This window comes from Plecotus auritus, assembly GCF_963455305.1.
Source record: "Plecotus auritus genome assembly, chromosome: 10".
Lineage (NCBI taxonomy): Eukaryota > Metazoa > Chordata > Mammalia > Chiroptera > Vespertilionidae > Plecotus > Plecotus auritus.
This window is the reverse complement of record NC_137785.1, coordinates 14,342,136-14,366,981: the sequence shown is the minus strand read 5'-3', so window position 1 is coordinate 14,366,981 and position 24,846 is coordinate 14,342,136. Positions and strand designations below refer to the sequence as shown.

General features: G+C 50.3%; 1 protein-coding gene across 2 annotated transcripts in view; it reads right to left on the bottom strand.

Moving 5' to 3' along the window:
• The window catches only part of NOVA2 (NOVA alternative splicing regulator 2), a 28,629-nt gene continuing 3,783 nt past the window's right edge, over positions 1 to 24,846 (bottom strand). Inside the window, exons 2-4 of one of the 2 annotated variants that reach the window (XM_080645604.1) lie at positions 17,884 to 18,027; positions 12,255 to 12,421; positions 1 to 1,448 (exon numbers count right to left, since the gene is read on the bottom strand). In XM_080645604.1, coding sequence (XP_080501730.1) covers positions 366 to 1,448; positions 12,255 to 12,421; positions 17,884 to 18,027 — 1,394 coding nt within the window. In that variant the 3' untranslated portion in view covers positions 1 to 365. Of the gene's footprint in view, positions 1,449 to 12,254; positions 12,422 to 14,493; positions 14,593 to 17,883; positions 18,028 to 24,846 lie in introns of those variants that run through there. The other variant, XM_080645605.1, reaches the window with a different exon arrangement.

The window sequence follows — 24,846 nt, the reverse complement described above, 5'->3', positions numbered from 1 at the left end:
AAAATAACGCTTTGTTTTCTATTAAAATCAACAAAATGCAATATATACAGATATCACACAGACCTGGGCCCTGGGGGAGGAGAGTCAGGCCCAGCCAAGCGGAGGAAGGAAGGAAGGAGGGGTCAGTTCAGGGCCAGGGAGGGAGCTTTGGGCTCCATCCCCAGCCATCTCTCAATCCTGCCTATGAACTACCAGAAGGGAGGGGGGTGCAGTCAGACCAACCCCAGCCCCAATCCCAGGAGCAGGACCACGCTGAGCTGAGGTCAAGAGTTGGGGAGGAGAAGAAGGAGGAGGAGGAGGAGGAGGAGGAGGAGGAGGAGGAGGAGGAGGCATAGGGAGGAGGGTGGGAGCACACACCACAGGCCTCATCCCACTTTCTGGGGGTTTGAGGCCCTCACTCCCTGCTCGTAGGTGACCCGCTGGCTGATGAGGTATTGAGCGGCTTGCGTGGCCGCGGGGCTGCCAGTGATGGTGACCCGCCGGTTCCGTGTGCCTGGCAGGAACTCGCCCTTCTTAGAGATCTGGATTCGGGCACCTGTCAGCTCCTGGTACTCCACCAACGTCTTGCCCCCCTTGCCCAGGATGGCTCCCACCAGGTTCTCAGGCACCGCAATCTCCACCAGCTCCTTGGCACTCTCAGCTGCCAACTTCTCTGCCGTCAGGAAGCCACCAGCCGCCCCTGCGGCCGCTGCAGCGGCCACCAGTGGGCCACCCCCTCCGCCTGCCCCACCACCTGCCCCGGCCCCAAGGTAGCCATTGGCAGCTGCGGCCAATGCAAAGGACCCCAAGGCTCCGGGTGGCGGGGGTGGAGGTGGGGCAGCCCCTCCAGCTGGCCCGGCCCCTGCCTCACCCGCGTAGGATGCCAGGAGGTTGGCAGCGGCAGCAGCAGCAGGGTTGGCACCGGCGGCCACTGCGGCCAGGACCCCGGAGGCTGCGGCCGAGTTGAGGCCCAGGCCAAGGGAGTTGGTGTTGTAGCCATAACTGGCCAGCGTGTTAAGGGCGGTGCTGATGGCCAGCAGGTCAGTGCCCGAGAAGGCAGGCAGGGCGGCAGGAAAGGCGCCCACGCTGGCCAGCCCCGCAGGGCCCAGCAGGCCGGAGGCGGCAGCAGCCGAGGCGGCGGCCGCAGCAGGCAGCACATCGGCAGGGCTGGCATACGGTGAACCGGTGGGGTTGGAGTTGGCCACGGGGCCAGCCACGTTGGCGTAGCTGATGTTGAGGCAGCTGCTGCTCTGGGGGTCTTCCTGTACCTTCTGCACGATGGCGCTCACGGCCTTGTGCACCTGCTCGGGTTCGCCGCTGACCGTCACCACACGCTCCTGCAGGTTGATGCCCTCTGGCTTCTGGGACAGCTGCACCCAGGCCCCCGACTGTTCCATCACAGCTTTCACTGTTGCGCCGCCCTTGCCGATGATCAGGCCCGCCGTGCTGTTGGGGACGATCAGCTTGGCCTGTGAGGAGCGAGTGGGAGGATCGTTAGGGTGGTCATTGGAGCCTGAACAGTAACAGTAGTGTCATTCCCACCTCTGCTCTCAAGGTCCCAAATCAGGCCCCCTTAATATGCACCGCTAGGTCCTACTGGCTGTTAAAAAATACCGGGCCCTGGCCAGTGTGGCTCAGTGGATAGAGCACCGGCCTGTGGACTTCAGGGTGAGGGTTTGATTCCCGGTCAAGGGTGTGTACCTGGGTTGCAGGTTCCATCCCAGCTCCGGTAGGGGTGCGTGCGGGAGGCAACCAATCGATGTGTTTCTCTCACATCGATGTTTCCTTCTCTCTTTCCCCCTCCTCCCTTCCACTCTCTCTGGAAGTCAGAGGAAATATATCAGAATGCTTCCCTGTTAATTAAAAAAGAGCTGGTAACCCAAGTCCCCTCGGTAGCCTCTCGGCCACCCTGTCCCATGCCCTAGGTCCGCTGGGCCCTCCTTCCCATCCAGCACCTTGAAGGCTTCGTGGCTGACCCCGTGGGGGCCCCCCAGGACTCCGCTCCAAGCTTGCCATGGTGCCCATGCCCTTCTCTATCATTAAAAGTCTCCTGAGCTCAAGCTGGTTTGGCTCAATGGATAGAACGTTGGCCTGCGGACTGAAGAAGGGTCTCGGGTTTGATTCCGGTCAAGGGCACGTGCCCTGGTTGCGGGCTCCATCCCCAGTAGGGGACGTGCAAGAGGCAACCGACCAATGATTCTCTCTCATCATTGATGTTTCAATCTCTCTCTCCCTTCCTCTCTGAAATCAATTAAAAAAAAAAAAAAGGCTCCGGAGCCCCAGAAAAGGCATCATTAGTCTCACTTTACAGAGGGGCCACTTGAGGCCCAAGAGGTGAAGGGCCTGGTCCCCAGGTCACCCAGACAGTGAGGAGCTGCACTCCAGCCTCATGGATTCCCGCTCCATGTGCCTCCCCCACTAAGACATGGTCACCTGCTTAACCTCTTTGTTGTTGTTATGGGCCTCACTGTCCTCCCCCCTCTCCCCCCCTATTCATATGTGACGTTCTCACCCTCACTACCTCAGTGTATTTGGAGATAGGGCCTTTAAAAAGGTGATTAAGGCTAAGCAGGGTCATGGGGGCGCTGATCCAATAAGACTGGCGTCCTTATAAGAAGAGGAGGTTAGGACACACACACACACAGAGGAAAGACCGCGTGAAGAACACAGAAAGAAGACAGCCGTCTACAGGTCAGGGAGAGAGGCCTCAGCAGAAACCAGACATGCCGACACCTTGATCTTGAACTGGCCTCCAGGACTGTAAGAAAATGAATTTCTGTTGTTTAAGCCATCGGGTCTGTGGTGCTTTGCTATGGCAGCCCTAGCAATCTAACACAGGTGTCTTATCTGTAACATGAAGAGAGCAAAACCTTACTCCTGAGAAGGCAGGGAGAGAACTGGTCACTTGAACATGGCGGTCCCTCTCCTCGGTGGCAAAGCACCCCATCCTTTGCAGCCATGAAATGGATCAATCTGAATTCCAGTGGGGATATTTGACAACTCAATGTCTCCTTTCCATCTCCAAGAGGATTTCTACACAGAAATTCTTTCTTCCCAATCTTTCCCACGCCCCCCTCAGAACTCACCCTACTTAGGGAGACCCCCTTAAGTGCATGCTTATCATGCTAGCACCCCCTAAGTGCATGCTAGCTCCTGAAGCTCTCTCTCACCTCTACCTCTCCTCTCCACCCCCAAGCCAGACCCTGGGGGTATTTGGGAATTTGTGGGAGCAGTTTTGCTTGTTGCAATGACTAGGGGCAGATATGGGCACTCAGTGGGCAGGGCCACGGATGTTTGCACCCACAACATGAGAGGCAGCTCCTCACAAGGAATAATCATCCCAGATCCTCGATGACCTTTGAATGTCCCCCTGACATTGGTGTTGTGAAAAGTCTGTTTAGAAATCTCTGAACACCACGATCCATGTAAAGGGCCAAGTGTTTATTGATTGATTTTTTTTTTTTTTTGCACGGTTTTAAGATCTACTGAAATGTCCAGGAATGCAACTCTTAGTAAACGAAGGGAAGATGGTACTTTGTTTTGTTCTGAACTTGACCAAGCGTCTCTCATCCGTTTAGAAAACCGTGACATCAGCAGTAATGCCACTTGTGTCATTTATATTTCCAACACAACCCTCCAGATCCCTGTGTTTGTCGCTGTCTCACTCAGGCGATGTTAGGTATGAGCAGCTGCCTTTCATTAACTTTTCTACTGTGGTCCTGGCTGAGCACCTACATATTAAAATTGATCCAATGTTATGACCAATCACCTTATTTTCACTTTTTTCTTTAGTTAAAAAGTCTAATGGGAAAAGAAAATGCCCACCCGTACAACAGATTGTTATTTGGCAATCAATTTCAGGGAAGGAAGCATTGATATGTGCCACAGCATGGATGGAACTAGAACACATGCTACTTGAACGAAGCCAGGCACAAAAGACCACGTATTGTATGATTCTATTTATAAGGATGTTCAGAATAGGCAAATCTATAGAAAAGAAAGTAGATTAGTGGTGGCTTAGAGCTGGGGGGAGGGGGTGGGGGAGGTGACCTGCAGATTAAGGGGTGATAGCTAAGGGGATCAAGATTTCTTTTTGAGGAAATAAAATGTTCTAAAATCGGTCGTGGTGATGGATGCACAACTCCGTATCATAAAACCACTGAACTGTACTTTACTGTTAAAAACCTTACAGCCCAACCAGTGTGATTCAGTGGTTGAGATCACATTTCGATTCCCCATCAGGGCACATGCCCGGGTTGTGGGCTCCATCCCCAGTTGGGGGCATGCAGGAGGTGGCCATCAGTGATTCTCCTTCATTATTTTTTTTTAAAAATATATTTTATTGATTTTTTACAGAGAGGAAGGGAGAGGGATAGAGAGTTAGAAACATTGATCAGCTGCCTCCTGCACACCCCCCACTGGGGACGTGCCTGCAACCAAGGTACATGCCCTTGACCGGAATCTAACCTGGGACCTTTCAGTCCGCAGGCTGACACTCTATCCACTGAGCCAAACCGGTTTCGGCTCTCTCTCATTATTAATGTTTCTATCTCTCCCTCTCCCTTCCTCTCTGGAATCAGTAAAAATATATTTTAAAAAATCTTATAGATCTAGCCATGGCCTGGTGGTTCAGTTGGTTGGAGTGTCGTCCCGATACACCAAGGTTGCGGGTTTGACCCCCACATCAGGGCACATACAAGAATCAACCAATGAACGCATAAATAAGTAGAACAACAAATCGATGTTTCTCTCACTTTCCCTTCCCGTCTTTCTAAAAAAATGAATCAAAATACTAAAAAATTTACATATCTAGTTATGTTTCACATCTGTATTTTCTGTATAATTTCAGAGAGTCAGTGGGCATAGGAAGTATTTGTAGGAGAAAGAGGACATTGGGTCTGACAAGGCTGAGAACCGCTCACTATTCCACTGGCTCCATTCCCTGTTGATCTCTCTGACTTCACCTCTTCCTTCCCTCCCCCTTGCTGACTCCACTGCAGACACCCCAGACTTCCTGCTGTTCCTCTAACTTGCCAAGCTCAGTTCAGATTCCGGGCCTCTGTACCTGCTGTTCCCTCATCTGGAACCCTTTCTCTGAAAAAGAGGCTCACCCCTCCCTTCATTCAGGTCTTCGCACAAATGCACCTCCTCAGAGAGGCCTTCCCTGACCAACCAATTATTAAAACCTGTTTATTTGCCTATTTTATGTCCCCAGCATGGACACCTCAAGACGCAGATTCAGCTGTTAACCTCACAGCTCTAGTATGATGTAGAATGGACACCCCAAACTTCAAGTCCAAATTGGAACTTCTCATCTTTCTCCTCAAATGTGTTTCTGCCATCATGTTCCTCATTTCCGTCCATGGAAAATGCATCCTTCCATTACTCAGACCCAAGACGAGGCACCCTCTATTTCCCTCACACTCAACATCCAATCAGCAATGCTGCTGGTTCTACCTTCAAAACTATCCTAGGGCCGAAACCGGTTTGGCTCAGTGGATAGAGCGTCGGCCTGAGGACTGAAGGGTCCCGGGTTCGATTCCGGTCAAGGGCATGTACCTTGGTTGTGGGCACATCCCCAGTGGGAGGTGTGCAGGAGGCAGCTGATCGATGTTTCTAGCTCTCTATCCCTCTCCCTTCCTCTCTGTAAAATATCAATAAAATATATTAAAAAAAAAAAAACTATCCTAGGATTCTAGATCAAAAGGGACTAATCAGGTATAACAACCAAATGAAACGAATGGACACTGATTGAATCTTGAATAGAAAAATACATACTCTATAGATATAAAAGGTAATTTGGGGCAATTAGAATATAGACTTTTTGTTAAGTAATAGTATGGAATTATTATTAACTAGAAGCTGATGCACGAAATTCATGCAAGAGTAGGCCTTCCTTCTGCCGGCTGCTGGCACTGGCTTCCCTCCTGCACCCGGGACCCGGGCTTCCCTTGCAGCCCCGGCTTAGTCCGGAAGGTCGTCCGGAAGGATGGATGTCTGGTCTAATTAGCATATTACACTTTTATTATTATAGATTTTATAGGTATAATAATAATATAGGAGCCTGTCCTTGTTCTTGAGAGATAAATGCTGATATATTTAGGGGTGAAGAGTCATGAGATCTGCATCTTATTTTCAAATGGATCAGTAACAAACAAACAAACAAACAAAAAAAAAAAAACACCAATCTCTGTGTGTGTGTGTGTGTGTGTGTGTGTGTGTGTGTGTGTAGAGATAAAGCAAATGTTAACAACTGGTGAATCTAAGTGCAGTGTATAGGGAGTTCATTGTACAGTTCTTTAAACATTTTCAAAATAAAAAGTCAGGAGAAAAAAATATATGTAACCCTATACTCCCTTTCCCTCTTCTCTGCTTGATTTTTTTTCATAGCATTTTTCACTCTCTGATATCCTATATATATTATGTTTTATGTATATTTATTAAAATTTTTTTCATCTAACCAGTTTTGATTTTTAAATTGTAAAAAATATTTTCTTTTTTATTGAATTTATTGGGGTGACATTGGTTAATAAAATTATATAGGTTTCAGGTGTACAATTCTTTTAAAAAAATACATTTTATTGATTTTTTTACAGAGAGGGAGAGTTAGAAACATCGATGAGAGAGAAACATCAATCAGCTGCTTCCTGCACACCCCCTACTGGGGATGTGCCTGCAACCAAGGTACATGCCCTTGACTGGAATCGAACCTGGGACCCTTGAGTCCGCAGGCCGACGCTCTATCCACTGAGACAAACCGGTTAGGGCCAGGTGTACAATTCTATAACACATCATCTATATATTGTGCTGTGTGTTCTTCACCACCCCAAGTTAAGTCTCCCTATATATTTTACTTGTTTTCTGTTTCCGGTAGAAGGTTTTTCATCTTCTGTTGGAAGAATTTAAGATCCACAAGGGTAGATATGTTTACTCCTGGGCTCTCAGTGCCTAGAGGCATGACTGGTACACACACAGCAAAGGGTGGGTGAATGAATGAATAAATGAAAGAATGAATGATGACAGGACTAAGCAGGAGATTTACTGGGTGGAGGCAACCTGGTGTGTATCACTTGGTGGTGTGTGTGTGTGTGTGTGTGTGTGTGTGTGTATGGTAGGATGCTGTGCATTTGGGTTATCAAACTCAGGCCCATCTAAGTTTTCTAAGATTAACTTGACATTCTGACTTATCATATGTGAAGCGAAATATTATCAAGTTTTTAAATGTTGGCAACCTCTTAAAAATGTCTAAGGACCAATGTGTAGTAGCCAGGCCACCAGTTTGTAGTCTGTGTACCACATCACTGAAAAGCTGCCTTAGACTCTGGAGACACCTGCTCAGGTTCAAATCTTGGTTCCATCATTGATGCTGAGCAAGAGATTTAATCTCTTTGAGACTCAGTGTTCTCATCTGATGTTCAGACCTCCTCTGTAGGATTATTGTGAGGCACAATTGAGATCATTATAAAATGATGAACTTGAAATTCAAGCATGGTCACAATTAGCCAGAACGTAGTATGGCTGCCCTTCAGGTAACTCACAGAGCCTACCACTGCCAGAATACACCTGGCTACCTCCCCGTAGTCATGTTTCTGCTTGGCCCCTGTGGGCATGTCGTCATACATTCATTCAAACAAACAACATTTGCTGAGCACATACTATGTGTCAAGCATAGGGTGCCACGTGAGTGTGCAGTTAGTATGTGCTCATAGTAGGTACCAAAAAAAAAAAAAAATGATTGCTGTCATTGTTACCTCCTAGACAGACTTGAATTTAAATCTCATGTCTGTGTTACAGCCACTTTAGAAAACAGTCTGGCAATTTTTCAAAAGGTTAAACAGATTTATCTTGTGACCCAGCAATTTCACCCCTAGGTATATACCCAAGAGAACTGAAACATATGTTCACACACATGTTCACTAACAGCATTATTTATAGTAGCTAAAAAAGTAGGAACCACCCAAATTTCTGTCCATTGATGAATAGAAAAAATGTGGTATGTTCAGCCCCAGCCGGGTGGCTCTGTTGGTTGGAGCGTCATCCTGTACACCAAAAGGTTGTGGGTTCAATTCCCGTCAGGGCACATACCTAGATTGTGGGTTCCATCTCTGGTTGGGGAGTGTACAGGAGGCAACTGATCGATGTTTCTCTCTCCCTCTCTCTCTCAAATCAATAAACATATCATCAGGTGAGAATGAAAAAATGTGGTATATCCATACAATGAAATATTACTTGGCCATAAAAAGAAATGAAATTTTGATACGTGCTACAACAAGCACGTCAAACTTGTGCCCCCGGGCTGCATGCGGACCAGCCAGTATAACGGTATGTAAGAAACGTTTTAATAAAAATTTCATAACTTAATTTTTACAACATCCTGTTATACATAATTACCAATAATGAACTACAACGTTTGCTAATGACTGATTACTATAATCGTGTTACATTCATTTCCCTTATCTGCCTTATGTGCAGGTGCACTATTTCTCTCCACTAATACTAGCAGCAAATATTTTAGCAGCCGATGGCCAGGTCATTAGTCTTGGACTGACTTGTTTGGTGTGTGCAACAGGAAATATTTCGCTTTCGGAGAACAAGAAAAACAGGTTTATTTGTGTGACGCTTATTAATTTGTGCAGTTATTCAGTGTCTGGTAAGTTCATGTTCAAGAAAAAATATTAATTTTTATTAAAATGTTCTATTATTTTATGTTAACGATGACTCATTTATTTCAGCCCTTTGTATTCAGCATGTCTCTATTGAAATAAACCTACATTTCTATGAAAATTGAAGCTTTCAGTTTTTTGGGCCCACATACACTTACACCTTGTTTATTTGGCTCGTGTTAGCCTTTGAGTTTGACATGCTTGTGCTACAATATGGATGAATCTTGAAAACATTATGTTATGGGAAAGAAGCTAGGCATAAAACCCCACATAATTATAATTTAATTTATATAAAATATCCAGAACAGGCAAATTCCTAGACACCAAAATAATCAGTGGTGGGAAGGGGCTGGGAGGGGGGCCAGAGGGAATGGAGAGTGGCCGTTAATGGTTATAGAGCTTCTTTTTGAGGTGGTGAAAAATTTTTTGGAATTAGATAGTGGTGATCAATGCACACTTTTGTGAATATACTAAAACCACTGAATTATATACTTTAAAATGGTGAACTTACTGTATGTGAATTATATCTCAATACAACTGTCATTTCAAAAAAAGTCATTAGAAAATAAGAAGTCTGACAAGTGAAAGGGATAGAACAAAAGAATGTACAAAACCAGACGTGACAGCAAAGAGGTGTTTAGTATGTGATACAGCATTTCAGAGCAATGGGGGAAGGATGGAATCATTTCACCCCAAAACCGATCACTAAGAAATGGTGAAAGCAAATGGCTTCACCTCTCTGTGCTTCCGTTTCCTCATCTCCCACTCTGACATGGTCATAGCTACGCACACAATGATTGGGGATATTCAACGACTAAAGTGACTGCCTGGTGCCTGGCACACGGGAAGCCCTCAGAAAACAGTGGCTGCCTTCACAATAGCCCCAGAATGGAGAACCACAGCATCTTAGAGTGAGTCACAGGGGCAGCCCCATGGAACCCTGGAGTCTCAGGATGTTAGAACAGTAGAATCTTAGAATAATAGATGCGTAGAATCCTGGAATCATAGAGTCATTGAATTGTAGGCATTTGAGAGCCAGAAGGACCTCAGAGACCATCTGTCCCGTGATTTGCAAGTCTGGAGATTTTAAACTAACAGTAATAACAACAACAATAGCAATAACCATGGTAGCAGCAGCAGCAGTAGCAGCAGCAGCAAATGGTGCTTACCATGTGACACACTTTTCTAAACTTTCATACAGTAACTAACTTAATCCTGGCAACAACCCAACAAGGGATGTACTATTATTATCACTTTATACGGATTGGAAAATAAAGGCACAGAGAGGTTCAGTAACTTACTCAAGGTTACAGGTACCAGATAGTGAACAACAGAGCTAGGATCTGATCCCAGGCCAGAGTCCACATTCAGATTCCAAGGCCTTAGCCCCAGAAATTCTGAGTCAGGGTGGGGACCTTGGAGTATATATTGTAAGCTACCTAGGTAATTCAGATACTAGCCAGGGCTGAGCATCACTGGTTTAGCAAAACTGGTGGCAAACTGGTGGTCCTTAGGCCATAGCCAGCCTATAGCCACACAGTGTTTTTGTTTTTTTAAAAATATTTTTATTGATTTCAGAGAGGAAGGGAGAGAGAGATAGAAACATCAATGATGAGAGAGAATTATTGACTGGCTGCCTCCTGCACGCCCCCTACTGGGGATCGAGCCAGCAACCAGGCATGTGCTCTTGACTGGAATCGAACCTGGGACCCTTCAGTCCGCAGGCCGGCGCTCTATCTACTGAGCCAAACCAGCTAGGGCGCCATGTCCACATTCCCAAAGGGCAAGCATCAAGTGTAGTTGAGCAGCAGCTGCCCCCTTAAAGGGTGGTATTATATCTCTATGATGAAGCCTTGGTCCTCAATCCTTCACGTTCCCTTTCTGAATCCTGGAGGCATTTCAATTTATAATCCCTGGTTTGGCCCAGCTTCCACACTGTAAAGAAAGGGAAACTGAGGCTTATAGAAAGGAAGAAGACTCAGAATAATACAGCAAGTCCAAGGAAAAAGGGAATGGCCCGACCTGTCTCCTGACTAAAAAATCCCATAATAACAATAACAACAGCTAACATTTTTTTGAGAACTTTCTATGTATTAGGCATACATGCTAAGTGATTTTCAAACATCAGTGAACATGAACTATCACCTTAAGCAGGTACCATAATAAAGCCCATTTTATAGATGAGAAAATGAGGCATGGAGAAATCAAGTCACTTGCTCAAGGTCACACAGGTAAGAAGTATCAGAGTAAGATTCAACTCAACATCTGACTCCAGGGCCTGAGCCTTCAGTCATTATCTCCCTCATTCTGTGGAGTCCTGGAGTAATCAGGCAGAGGAAAAATCCTGGTTCTATAAACCTCTGACTCCGCTGTCTCAGAGTTCCTGTGGATTAGGGGGTGGGGGTGGGAGGCTCAGGCACAGATGGTGCTGACCCCATTTCCCCTGCAACATGAACAAACTCTTGGTGGACCCAGGTCCCTCGTGGCAGCGACCAAGGTGGAGGGAAGAGGCAATACCCTCGCTTTCCTGTAAACGGTGGGTAAGCTGCTGGTGGGAGAGGCCGGCAGGGCGAAAGGAGCGGAGCGGATTCAGCACCAAGGACAGCGGCCGCGCTCCAAGCCCGCCGTCCTTTTTTGGGGACGACCTGCTGGGCAGCATGTTTCCAAGGCTTTCCCACCACCGTTACCCCCAGGAGCTTGGGGGAACTCGGTCCGTGGTTTCCCCCAACTCAGAGCAACAAGAATGACCAAGAATTCCAGATGTCTTTTGCCAAGTCCCCCATTTGTTTCAAGGCAGACATTCAGGACCCCTCACAGGTGGCCTGTCCGCCGCCCAGGGCTTCTCGCCCCTCTTACACCTCGTGTGCAGGGCTCTGGGAGCGGGAGCCGGGAGAGAAAACGGGAGAGTGCGCAGCTCGCCCCGCGCTCCCCTCCGCCTGGGTCCCTACGCCCAGGACAACGCTGCCGCCGCCGCCGCCGCCGGGGGGCTCCACAGCAGCCCACCTGCCGCACCGTGGTCATGGCAACCGGAGAGGCCTGGGAAGCCATTGGTCCGCTCCCTGCCGCGCCCCTGACCGCCGCTGCCCCGTAACTGAGACAGCGGAGAGGCGCTGCCCTCCTCCTTCCGACTTTTCTAGAGATGGCTCAGTAGGAGGGGGCCCCGCCCCTCTCTCGCTAACGAAACATCACCAAAATGGTGGCTACACCCATACAATAATTCATGGAGAGAGGGAGTGTGAGAGGCTAAGCTCCTCGGGTTGTGGATGGGCTGTCGCTGAGGTTACTTCCGGTGAGAACAGGAAGTGGGAGGCAGGTTGCTCGGAGAGACAATGGGATGAGATGGAGGGCGGAGAGGAGGTAGAGGGTCCCAGGAAGGAGGGGTAAGTAGGGGGTTGTGGGCCAAATTCTCCTAGACTTTTACACTCTCCCTTAGTCAGCAAGTCTGGAGTCCCTAGGCGGACTCCCTAATAGTGATACCACTGCCGTGTGTTTAATTGCCAAACATTTTATCAACATTCACCCTTTGAACCTCCCTAATAATCCAGTGATGGGAGAATTTGTCATTTCCCGAACCTCACGAGCTTTACAGAAACCCCATCTGCCCCTGCTGACCTGCTTGGCTCTGTCGGGGTTCATTGTGGTTTGGGGTTGAAGGATGTTGACCACCTCAGGTTTGGTCATCGCTTGTGGGATTTCTCGGACCTTCTCGGCAATAAAGCTGTGCACAGCATTCAAGGCCTCTGCTGTGCCCTGAACCAGGCATACTCGCTCTGTGGTTCCTGTTGAGCAAGGAAGAGACAGGCCCCATTTAATGGCAAGAGAAAACTGAGGACCTGAGAGTGTGTGGTCACATGGTAAGCCGGGGCAAGCTGGCATAGGCTCCCAGGCCATCGTGGGTAGCTGGGAGAGAGAGTGGAATCCCTGTTTTATAATCTGCACTTCACTGCCCTCCCCTAAAACAACCCGAGGGGATGGAAGAATGATGCTTAAGTGCTTGGCGATGCCCACAGCAGCCCTGGGCAGGGGAGACAGGGCTCAGCTGCCTCTTCCCAGTCCTTGCTGGCTCCCGGTTGCTTTGGCAACCATTCACTCACTCCCCCCTTCCAGAAGCGGGAGAGCTCAGGCCTGCAACGGTTGCCACAGTAACTGGAACCCCCTTATCGGTCTGGCTGGCCGGGTCCTCAGCCCACCCCCAGGGGGACGAGGGATGAGGCCCTGTTGCCATGACAACCCCTGAAAGCCTGCAGCGAGGGCCTCTGGGCTTTTGGAGAGGATGGGGAAGGGTTGGGGGATGGGGAGACAGAAGAGAGGCCTGAGTGCCTGCCTGGACCCACCAGATGGAGGGCTAAGAGGTGGGGGAGGGCACGGGTGTGGACACAGGGGAGGGCAAAGGGGGTCAAAGGCAACTCATGGGAGAGTAGGCAATGGGGGATTGGGTGTCTTTGCTGGAAATTCTCCACATATTGGCTCTGGTCTGACCCAGGCATCATTGTGTGTGTGTGTGTGTGTGTGTGTGTGTGTGTGTGTGTGCGCGCGCGCGCGCGAGTGCACACACATGTGTGTGTTCACCTGGGGGCAGGACTGGTTAAATGATCTTTATCTGCGTATGTGTGTATCAGAGAAAGAGCAGGAGAGATGAGATATAAACAGACCACATGACACAGTGATTCCAGGAAAGAAGTTTGTGTGTACTCTTGTATGTGGGAAAGTCGTTGGGTGTCGCTGTGATGTTCAAGGTTAAGTATATTGTGAATTTGAAAGAAATAAAGAATCTCACGAAACAACACTGAGGCTATACAATGAATGTGTATCACTTTAACTGTATGACAGTATGTGTGTTGCCTATATGTGTGTACAGGTGTGTAAGGGAAAGAAACAGCTAGACACCCTAGGTGTTCAAAAAACTGTTTGAATGATGGTTACGTGGTATGAATGTATATGTGTGTGAGACAGGATAGAGACAAGACTATGACTGATGTGTGTGTAAACCTAAGAAAGAGACCTACAGGCAGACCCAGGTGTCAGGATGTAAGACTGTGTGGAGGACTGATGTGTTTGTGTGTGTGTCAAGTGTATGTATTACAGCCAAAGAAGGCTCTACTATGAACTGGCTGGTCTGAGAATGTGAGTGCCTGGGTGAGCTGGCCCTGTGCGTGGGGCTGTGTGTGTCTCTCTGGTGGGACTCCGTCTGCAGGACCAGTTAGCTCCCTGGTTCTGTGAAAAGTCTTGAGTGTGTGCCAGGCTTCACGTGACTGCCTGTCTGGGACACTGGGGTGCGTGTCCAGTGTCCTGGGGGCGTTCTCACGCAGCATGCTGGTGCTACTGCTCTGACCCCTCGCTTGCCATCTCTCAGCCTCGCAGGCCAGTCTCGCCATGTGTGGGTGTCCCTGTCTTGGGTCACTTGTGTAGTTGACATCCTCCATCTCCTTTGGGCCGCTGTTCCTCACTCTGACTCCCCCCCACCCCAGAACAATGGCTTGGTCTGAGCCAAGGGTGAGTCAGCGTGCAGGCTGCCTCCGTCTGGATGTAAATAGGAAAGGGTGTGGGTCAGGGTGGGACCTGGGGAGATTCGGGGTGGCCCCAGGGAGAGCCTGGATGAAGCGGCCAGGTTCTCCATCACTGTGGGGTTTCTCTCCAGCTCAGAGAGTCTGTGATCTCCTCCCCCCTCACCTTGTAGTTCTTAACCCGGGTCCACAGGGCTTTTACGGGGCTCAGTTAAACTCTGAGAGACTGGCCAATAATAACAGCTGGTGCTTACATAACACCCGGCACCAGGCGCCGTTTTAAGCACTTTATATATATTTTTTCACTCGAATATATAAGACAGGCAACATTATTATTCCTGACTTACTGCTAAGGACACTGAGGCACAGAGGAGCTTTGGGGTCTGTCCACGTTCACTCAGCCAGTAGTGAAAGATCAGGGCTGTGAACCCAGGTGTCTGGCTCAGAGTCTGATTTTTTTTTTTTTAATCCTCACTCGAGGATACTTTTTCCATTGATTTCTAGAGAGAGTGGAAGGGAGGGAGGAGGGGGGCAGAGAAAAAGAGAGAGAAACATCGATGTGAGAGAGACACATCGATTGGCTGCCCCCCCTCCCCCACACACACACACCCGCACGTGGAACTTGCAACCGAGGTATGTTCCCTTTACCAGGAATTGAGCCCAGGCCCCTTCAGTCCACAGGCCAAAGCTCTAACCATTGAGAAAACCGGCCAGGGTAGAGTCTGAGCTTTTAACCACTGAGCCACATGTACTAAATTTGTGGTGTGTGAAATATGTGTATGTGTGTGGCGGGGGGCGGGGGGGAAAGGGAGGCGTAACAGGATTGCAGTTTTGCTTCTTCTTTTTTGTTGTTGTTAATCCTCTCCTGAGGATATTTTTTCCATTGCTTTTCAGAGAGAGTGGAAGGGAGGGAGGGGGAGAAAGAGAGAGAGGAAGAGAGAGGCGGGGGGAAGAAAAAGAGAGAGACAGAAGCATCTATGTGAGAGAGACGTATCGACTGGTTGCCTCCGAATCGGGGGTGGGGAGCAAACCTTGACTGGGAATCAAATCCGGGAGCCTTGGGTGCGCGGGCTGATGCTCTAACCACTTAGCAACACAGGCCAGGGCTGCTTTTGTATTTTTAACAGTAAAAAAGACTATGTGTGAATTTATTAAGTAGTCACTTAGGGTTTTGTCCCTTGGTGCAAATATACTATAAATCAATTTTTAAAAAGCATGTGTGTCTGTTTTCCTTCTGGGATGGGGGCCAGGGCTTCAGATGGACGCTCAAATTCAGAAGGAGTTGAGAATCACGAGGGTGTCTGGGTGTGTGGGCAGGAGTCTGTGTGGCTTCGGGCAGGGACCTGACTCTTTCGGGGTCTCAGTGTCTCCATGGATGACCCGAAAGGATTACATCTGGGGTTTGGAGTTTCCTGTACCCAGGAGGGACCCCTCTTTGTGTTCTGCCCCTCCCTGGAGGTTAGGGGCCAGGTAGGTTTTATAGTAGACACACAAGTGCAGTGTGTGTGTTTATGTGTGAACCTACTAGGCCTGGCAGACCCTTTCCACTTCTCTCCTGCTCTCTATGCTTCAGCCAAACTGAATGAGCCAGCTCTGTCTCTCCCTCCCCCCCCACTTAGGGGGAGGGAAGGTCCCCCAAGCCTTTGAACATGTTATTTCATCTTCCCGGAACACCCTACTACTCTTTACCTCGCTCACTTTTACTTATCGTTCTGGGCTCCTCCTCCAGGAAGCCCTTCCTGACCTCCCCAGGCTGAGTCGAGTGCCCCCTCTGGGCTCTCACCATCCTCTGGGCTTCCTCACCTCGCCCTGACCACTCTGGAGCACCCCTCGTGTTGGGTCTGTCTTCCATACTGGGATGTGAGAATCGAGAGGGCCAGGCTGGACATCTCGGTCATTGCTGTGTCCCCATCTCTGTCCAGCACAGGGTGGCATAGAGGAGCTGCTCAGAGAATGAGTGCTGAATGAATGATTGAAAGGATGTCGGCCAGAAGCAGAGGGAAATAGCTATGTGTCTCGAGCAGAAGCATCTTATTTCTTGTGTTCCCGTGGGCCCTGGGAAGACCTAGGGGCAGGACTAGGGTAGAGTAGGCTGGGTACTGTGTATGAGTCAGGAGCTGGCACAGGCCATATGATCTGGAGCAGGGAGGGAGGCTGGTCGCACGTCCAAGGGTTGGGGACAGACGCTGGCTTATGTTGTTTGTTTGAATTGTATTTATCCCCGGAGAGTCAATGACTGTCCCATCCTCTGGGGTTCCCAGCTGCCTGGTCTGTGGGGTGTGTCACTGAGCTGGGAGGGGATGATGTGTCTCATGTCTCAGAATGTGATTCAGGGGCCAGAAACCCAGTGTCCTCGGATGCATGTCCCAAGCAGAGGTCTTATCTGTCTCTTGTGGGCTGGAGGGGCCTGGGGGCAACTGGGCCAGGGGAGAAGACAAAAGGGGGGCTTTCCTGGTTCCCTGGACTGTTCTCTAAACCTCTTGCCAAAGCTGCTTACTGAGGGGGAGGGGCAGAGAGAGAGAGAGAGAGAGAGAGAGAGAGAGAGAGAGAGAGAATAAATGTGTCCTGACCCTGGGCTCCATCTCTGCTGTTTGACCTAAAAAAATCCAAGGGGATTAAGGATGAACTAGAACCAGCTGGGCCAAAGGTGCAATAATTTGGGGGCTTCCCTGGAATCCTAGATGTCCAGCTCAGGCATTGGTCTTGGGAGGGAGACATGCAGGGTCAGAGGGGCTGAGGGGGATTAGAGAGAGTGGAGGGGCGTTGAACATGTATGGTTGTGGGAAAGAAGATAGGCATGGAGGAGAGGCAGAAAAAAGCCTGGGGTTTGGAGAGAGGAAAAGTTAAAAACGAAGCCACACAGGAGGGAGCTGAGGCGTCGGAAAAGGAGAGAAACATAAAGGCAGAGATGGGCAAGCTGAGGGAGGAGAAAGCAGGGGCGATCCCAGCGGAGGAAGACCTCATTGAGGGGTGCTACCGAATACTGGGTGAATGGGTGATTGAACAGATAGAGCTGGGAGAGCAGGAGGAAGAAAAGGAGAGGGTATGAGAGCTGGAGGGAAAGGAAAAGATGGGGAGTAGAGATGGGAAGATAGAGAGGGAGGGAACGCAGAGGGGAGGGAGAGGGAAAAGCAGAGACAGACGACAGACAGACCGGATGAGCGACTGAGAACAAGATGTGAGGGATATCCAACAGAGCCAGGGAGACAGAGAGGGGCCGATGGGACGGGAGTCTAAGGGAACAAAAAGTGGGAAAGTCAGAGATAGAATGAGAAAGAGACATAACAGGCAGAAAACCAGTGAGACTCAGATTGGGCAAGATGGGGTGACAGAGAAATGCAAAGGGAGAGAGGAGGGGAAACAGAGTGTGTGTGTGACAAGGATGGCTGGCCCACAAGCCCCAAGGAGCATCCTAACACCTGCCTCCCTGCCCCTCCTCACAAGCTCCTCCAACTGACCCAAAGGGGCAGGTGTGTGGGAAGGGGCACATCTGCCAGCACATCATGCAAATGAACTCATGAATATGCAGCAGGCCCATTGTCTTGCCCTGCCCCCACCCCCATCTGCTCTGGGCCTGGCCCCAGGGGCTGAGAGCAGCTCTGTCTCTCCCCCCACCCTACTTAGGGGGAGGGAAGGTCCCCCACCACTCTCACAGTCCCTGGGGCAGCTGCTCCCCCTCATCGGGGTCCAGGTGGGAGGGATGGGAGGCGCGGGGCAGAGTCCTGGCAGGGGCTTACCCGGATAGAAGTCTTTGGACTTGGAGAGCTTGATGGTGGCTCCTGTCTCCTTCTGTAGCTGCACGATGGTTTGCCCGCCCTTGCCAATGATGGAGCCCGCCGCGTAGCTAGGGATCAGCACCTTCAGGAAGTATTCACCCTCCTCTGCAGGGGCACATGATGGGAGGAGAGTCAGAGGGGAGGGGAGTGGCGGAGGGGTCTTCACCTTGAGAGGGAGGGTACCCCTTCTTCAGGTGCCAGCATGGGGTGCCCTAGGAAACCACTGGGATCACCAGGTGCAATGACCATGAGAACAGCAGACAGGAAAATAATAATAATGATCATTCATTCATTCATTCATTCACAAATAGTTACTGAGCACCTGCTACATGCTGAGCACTGTTCTGGCGAAACAGCCACGGAAAAAGCAAACTCCCTGATTTCGTGCATAAAATGAGGCCGAAAGCGTTTTAGTGGTTAAGCCAAGAGCACGCACAGTGACGTTCTTCTAGAGCGGGGACAGCCAGTATGGCGGTCAGACTGTGGTAGGTGCTAGGAAAAAAAGAGGCAAGAAAGAGATGGGGCGTGTAGGGGCTGCACTGTCAGATCCGGTAGCCAGGAAAGCCCTCCCGAGACCGTGGCTTTCTCTATCAAACACTCCACAGCACCTACTATGTGCTAGACTCTCTCCCAAGTACTTACAAATACCAGTTCCTTTATTTTTCACACTGACGCGGTGAGGGAGGTACTTTAAAAAACCCATTCTCGTTTTGGCCAGTGTTGCTAGATGGTTAGAGCAGTGATTCTCAACCTTTCTAATGCCACGACCCTTTATTTTTTTATTTAAAAAAAACATATTTTATTGATATTTTACAGAGAGGAAGGGAGAGAGATAGAGAGCTAGAAACATCGATGAGAGAGAAACATCGATCAGCTGCCTCCTGCACACCTCCCACTGGGGATGTGCCCGCAACCAAGGTACATGCCCTTGACCGGAATCGAACCTGGGACCCTTCAGTCTGCAGGCCGACGCTCTATCCACTGAGCCAAACCGGTTTTGGTTTGCCGTGACCCTTTAATACAGTTCCTCATGTTGTGGTGACCACCAACCATAAAATTATTTTCGTTGCTCCTTCATAACTGTAATTTTGCTACTGTTATGAATCGTAATGTAAATATCTGTGTTTTCCGAAGCTCTTAGGCTCTACAGCAGCGGTTCTCAACCTGTGGGTCGCGACTCACAACATGAGGAACTGTATTAAAGGGTCATGGCATTAGAAAGGTTGAGAACCACTGGGTTAGAGCGTTGGCCCACGCACTGAAGGGTTGCGGGTTCGATTCCCAGTCAAGGGCAAGTATCGGGGCTGCAGGTTTGATCCCTGATCCCAGCCCCGACGGTTAGTCGGGGTGTGTGTGGGAGGCAACCAATTGATGTATCTCTCTCTCCCCCTCCCTCCCACTCTTCCACTCTCTCTAAAAATCAATGAAAAAATGTCCTCTGGTGCGGACTGACAACAACAACACCCCCCCCACACACACACACCTAACACACACAGACACACACACACACACACACACACACACACACACACACACACACATTCTACAGATGAGAAACAAAGGTGAAGAAAGCGCCCCAGTCTGCACAGGCAGCAGGGCTGAGATTTGAAGCCAAGCCGCCTCCAGGGTCCTTGCTCTGAACCATTGCTATCCTGTCCCCAGGCTGTGGCTATTGGGAGGCAGCAAGTACCAAGGCCCTGGAGTGGGGTTGTGCCTGGGTTGTTTCAGGGGGTGCGGTGGCCAGTGGTTGGGGCTGAGTGAGAGAGGCGAGTGGGAGGAGATGAGGGCTCAGAGGGGTGGTGGGGGGGTGTGTTCAGGCTTGTGGCTCACAGTGAGGTCTTTGGTTTCTACTCCAAAGAAGATGGGAGCCACGGAGGGCTCTGAGCAGAGGAGGGATGCGATCTGATGTAGGTTGTAAGGTTCCGCTGGCACCCAGGAGGGGAGCAGACTGAGAGAAGCCAGGGTGAAGAGCTGGGGGCCCAGTGAGAGGGGACTGCAAGGCCTGGGCAGGAGGTGATGGCAGTCTGACTGGTGAGCGCAGCGAGAGGCAGAGGGAGGAGGCGGATTCCAGAGATGTTCTCAGCACTCACTACGGCCCTGGCGCTGTGCTGCTGGGCAAGATGGATCTTGTCCATTCCTCACAACCTACCAGTGAGGCGGGGAGACGAGCTCCGTTTTTACAAGAGAGGAAACTGAGGCACAGAGGGGCTCAGAGAAGGAAAGGCACCCGCTCCAGGTCACCAGCCCAAGGGCGCCAAGGCAGTTAGTTGCTGGGCTGAGATTCAAATGCGATTCTGCTTCATTCTGGGCCCTCCCTTGTTTAACACCCTCCACTGCCCGTGGCCAAAGGCCAATGCGTTCAAGGACAGTCAGTCTCAAGAGACGCCAAGGTGGTGCCAAGGGTGTTTGTGCCATCCTTTGTAATGGCCAGTTTTCTTGGTCATGGATAAAGCACTTAGTTAACGCAGTCTCAAGGCAAGTGCCTCGCCTCGCCTACCTTCTAACCAAACTGTTGCCCCTAAGTCCCCCCAGGGTACACATTCTGGAGCCTTCTCAACCTAAGTCCCTTGGTGATCGGGCTCGCCCACCTTTCCAGCTTCAGGTCCTGGTCTTTCTCTGTGGGCACTAGACATACTTTCCTTTTTTAAAATATATTTTATTGATTTTTCACAGAGAGGAAGGGAGAGGGATAGAGAGTTAGAAACATCGATGAGAGAGAGACATCGATCAGCTGCCTCCTGCACCCCCCCCACTGGGGATGTGCCCGCAACCAAGGCACATGCCCTTGACCGGAATCGAACCCAGGACCCCTCAGTCCCCAGGCCGATGCTCTAGCCACTGAGCCACACCGGTTAGGGCCATACTTTCCTTTTGGTTCCTCCAGCATTTCTTCCTCCGTCCCACCTCAGGGCCTTTGCACATTCTCTGTGCCTGCAACTCCCCTGCCCCCGTGAATTCCTTTTGTCCTTCAGATCCCCACTCAAATGCCTCTTATTCTTGGAAGCTTTCCTTACACTCTGAGGAGGGGATGTATTCGGAGCAATGTGTCACCGGAGCCCATTGGGGGGCATGCACTACAGCTCAGCCCGGTGTCCCAGGGACTCACCGGTGCCCAGCAGCAGTAGGCATGCAATAAACACTGGGGGTGGCGGGGGGGGGGGGGGGGCGGGGGGAGTGGTTTCTGTCTCCAAAGCTTAAGGTTGTAAAACACCTCCCAGTGGTTTTCAACTGCTTCTGTTAAGCAAAGGAAACCTATTTCCAATGTTCTCCCATGAAACTCCAACGTTCCAGCATTCAGAGCAGATAAGGAGAAGCTGCTGGGAAAAATGGGAGCAGGGCCGGGGCCTGGGAGCCCTGCCCATCTCTACCTGGTCCTTTAAGATGAAAGGTTCTGGGTTCCCTGATGTGCTAAGGTGGGGGTCTGAGGGCAAGGGGTTGAATGTGGCTGTGCCTGCATGGGGAGGGGGTCCAGAATTAAGGGGTTTCCCTGAGCCCAAGGCAATCCTCTTAAACTTGCCTAATCAGACCATTAAGCCTATTAGGTAATTAGCTCCCCCCAGGGTGCCTTCCCATCAATCATCCTGGCCCTCCCCCCAATTCACTTTCTTCCCTGGGTTCCCAGAGGTGGCCCCTTGTCTGCCCTGCCCCTAAACCTGACACAGATGAGGGGCTAGTTCTCTGTCTCCTGGAAGGCTCAGAAAGAGGGTTCAGTTACAGGGAGATCCTGCCCCTCTCACTAGGGCTCAGTTCTCTTTCGTTCTCTGACTCCCATTCCCCATCTTCCCTCCAGCCAGCATCCCTCTTGAAGACAGAAGATATTCATCTGCTCTGAAGAAAACTGGTCCCCACCCCATTTCCGGTGCCCTTTCTCACACTTCCCAGGTTTTGTCAGAATTCCCACAGGAAATGGCAGAAACAGCCCTAGACTGAGTGTGAATTTTGTCACTGATAGCCCGTGTGCCCTGGGGCCTCAGTTTTCTCATCTGTAAAATGGGGACATGATAGTGCTACCTCACAGGACTATTGTCAGTAAGAAAATGATAAACTGTAAAGTACTGAGGATGGTTTCAGGCACATGGAGCCCTTGAAAAATGTTAGCTATCATCATCATTGTATTATTTTTATAATCCTCACCTGAGGATATATTTTTATTGATTTTTAGAGAGATAGAAACATCGAGGTGAGAGAGGAACATCTATTGGTTGCCTCCTGTAGGTGCCCTGACTGGGAATGGAACCCGCAACCTTTGGGAATATGGGTGATGCTCCAACGAACTGAGCCACCCAGCCAGGGCAATTATTTTTTTTATCATTATTACCTGCTTCATGAATATAAGTTCTTATCACAGTGTCTGACACATGGAAGTGTTCTCTAAGTGGGGAGATGAGCCTGTAAGATTTGGGGTTTTGTTGGAAAATATGAAAAGGAGGGGAGACCCCTCTCCCTCCATCACTTACCCCCTAGGGGCTGCCCTGGCTTTTCCCTGCTTCGTGGAGGAGAAATGTCTTCTCACGGGTAGAATGAGACCCTGCTCCCATTCTCCTGCCTCAGCACCTCTGCGATAGTCTTCGTCCTCCTGCCGCCTTCTTCCATCCCTCTGCACTCTACTTCCTTCCTTCTTCTCCCCCTCTCCCCTCCTTCCTCCAACAAAGCCTTCCTGGGCACGCACTATGTGCCAGGCCTTAGTTTACAATGTTTTTTTTTTTTTTCTTCTAAATCCTCACCTGAATATATGTTCCTATTGATCTTCAGAGAGAGAAGAAGGGAGAGAAGGAGAGGGAGAGAGAGAGAGAGAGAGAGAGAGAGAGAGAGAAACATCGATGTCAGAGAGAAACATCAATTGGCTGCCTCCCCTATGCGCCCTGACGGGGGATCAAACCCATAACCTAGGTATGTGCTCTGACCAGGAATCAAACCACAACCCTTTGGTGCATGGGACAGCGCCCAACCACCTGAGCCACCCGGCCAGGGCCAGGCCTTGTTTAGGTCCTGGGGATAGATCATGAAACAAGACAAGCAGTCCCTTTACTTTAAATCAAATCACTTTTAACATTTATGTCATGTCTCCCCCACAAAGCTCATTCATATAAGCATACAATGGTAAAAAAAAAAAAAAGTCTCTCCAAGGACCCCTTAAACCATCTAGGGGTGCCAGGTGGTCGCTGTATCAGACTAGTGGAAATCTGGAGCCCCCTCCTCAGCCAGTCTCAGCAGCGGAGACCTCCCACCTGTTCAAGCTCAGAACTCTAGGTCCCAGGCGTCCCCATCCCGGCCACCCATCTGGTCCTCTCTCCAGTCTGCATGTCCTTCCTATTTGAGGGCACTTCTCACCAGGCGAGTCCCACTTCCCCTGGGAAGAAGCCAGGCCTCTATTTCCCAGCCTGCCTTGCAGCAAGGGGAGGCACATGACCTCTGCTGAACCTGGAGCCCCCAAGCCTCACACATCCCCCCCTGTTTGAATACTCAGGACTCTGCCTGTGAAAAAGCTCTTCCTTCTACTGAAGCAGAACCGAGATGCCAGAACTTTCCACCCCCCTCTTAGCTCTTTCCTTGGATTCAGGTAGCTCCCTTACTCATGCCAGGGACTGAAGAGATGCCAGATTTGGCGCTCCTGATTAATCTGTGTCCCTCGGCTACAGGTGAAAGAATTTCCACCTTGGGAAGGGGCTGTCTTTCCTCTCCTAGTCTTTATGAGTCTCTGGTCTCCGCCCCCCCTCGGTTCCCCCACCCCCCGCCCCAGGAGTGTTTCTGAAAAGAGCGACCAAACTCCCCTGCCCCTCTAAACAATGTTTACCTGCACCAAGATCTGGGGTGCTGGGAAGGAGTACTGTCAGAGTGGGCCCTGAAAGGTGGCTTTGATCTGAAAGGGAGGCCACTCATGCAAAGGTAGGGCTGAGGGTGTATGTTGTAGAGGTGCTGTTTTCTGTGACAGGTGTCTGGGGAAGCCAAAGCTGGGTGCTGTGCTCACGGCACCTGCTCCTGTCTGGGGTCCGGGTGGCAGTGTCCCGTGTTCTGTGGAGGTATGCGGAGTCGGAGGTGTGATGCTGATCTTGTCATAGGGGCGCGTGAGGATGCTGGATGGTGCCAACGAGGGCGGGGGGAGTGGGGAGCGTCAGGCCTTTCTGTGAATGATGGTGTGGCCCGCTCGTGTGAGAAGTGTAACACTACTGGCGCGTGCCTCGGGAGGGATGCACGCCGGAAGGTGTGATGCTGACTTTGTGTGGTGACACGGTCTCTGAGTGAGAGCAGGGTGGGTGGGGTATGACTCCCTTGGGGGAATTCACCATGGAGTGGCGAAACAGGACTATGACATTCTCATGGCAACAACAATAATAGTAACAATAACAATAATAATAATAATAATAGTAATAATAGTAATAATAAGTGACAGATATTGGTTATTGAGTGCTTACCATCTGCCAGGCCTTGTGCTATGTCCTTCACATACGCAACCTCATTTAACCCACACAACAGCCTGGAGAGGCAGAGGGAGGACTACGGTCCCCATTTTTCAGACGAGGAGACTGAGACTCAGAGCAGCGAAACAACGTGCCGCCCGAAGGCCCCACACCCAGCACGGACAGGGAGGCGATGGGCCCTGGAAGGTCCCACCCGAGCGCCCTTAACCCCGGTGCTGTGGTCTCTGTGTTAAAGAGTGAGGGATGCTGGGAGCAAGAACCTGGCTGGTGTAAGCTACCTTTGGGGGGTGAGGTGTGCGTTTCTGTGTATATGTGGGGGTGACAGAGGTGGGAACACAGCCAGAAGTAGGGGGGCCATTCTATTGGACCTTCAGGGTTATCATCTGTACTCAGGGGGGACGCTCTTTCTTACTGGCCCTCAGACTGGGGTCATTTGTTCTTCCTAACTGGAGTTTCCATCCTCCTCTTCACCTAACGCCACCTGTCCTTACAGCTTCATCTCCCT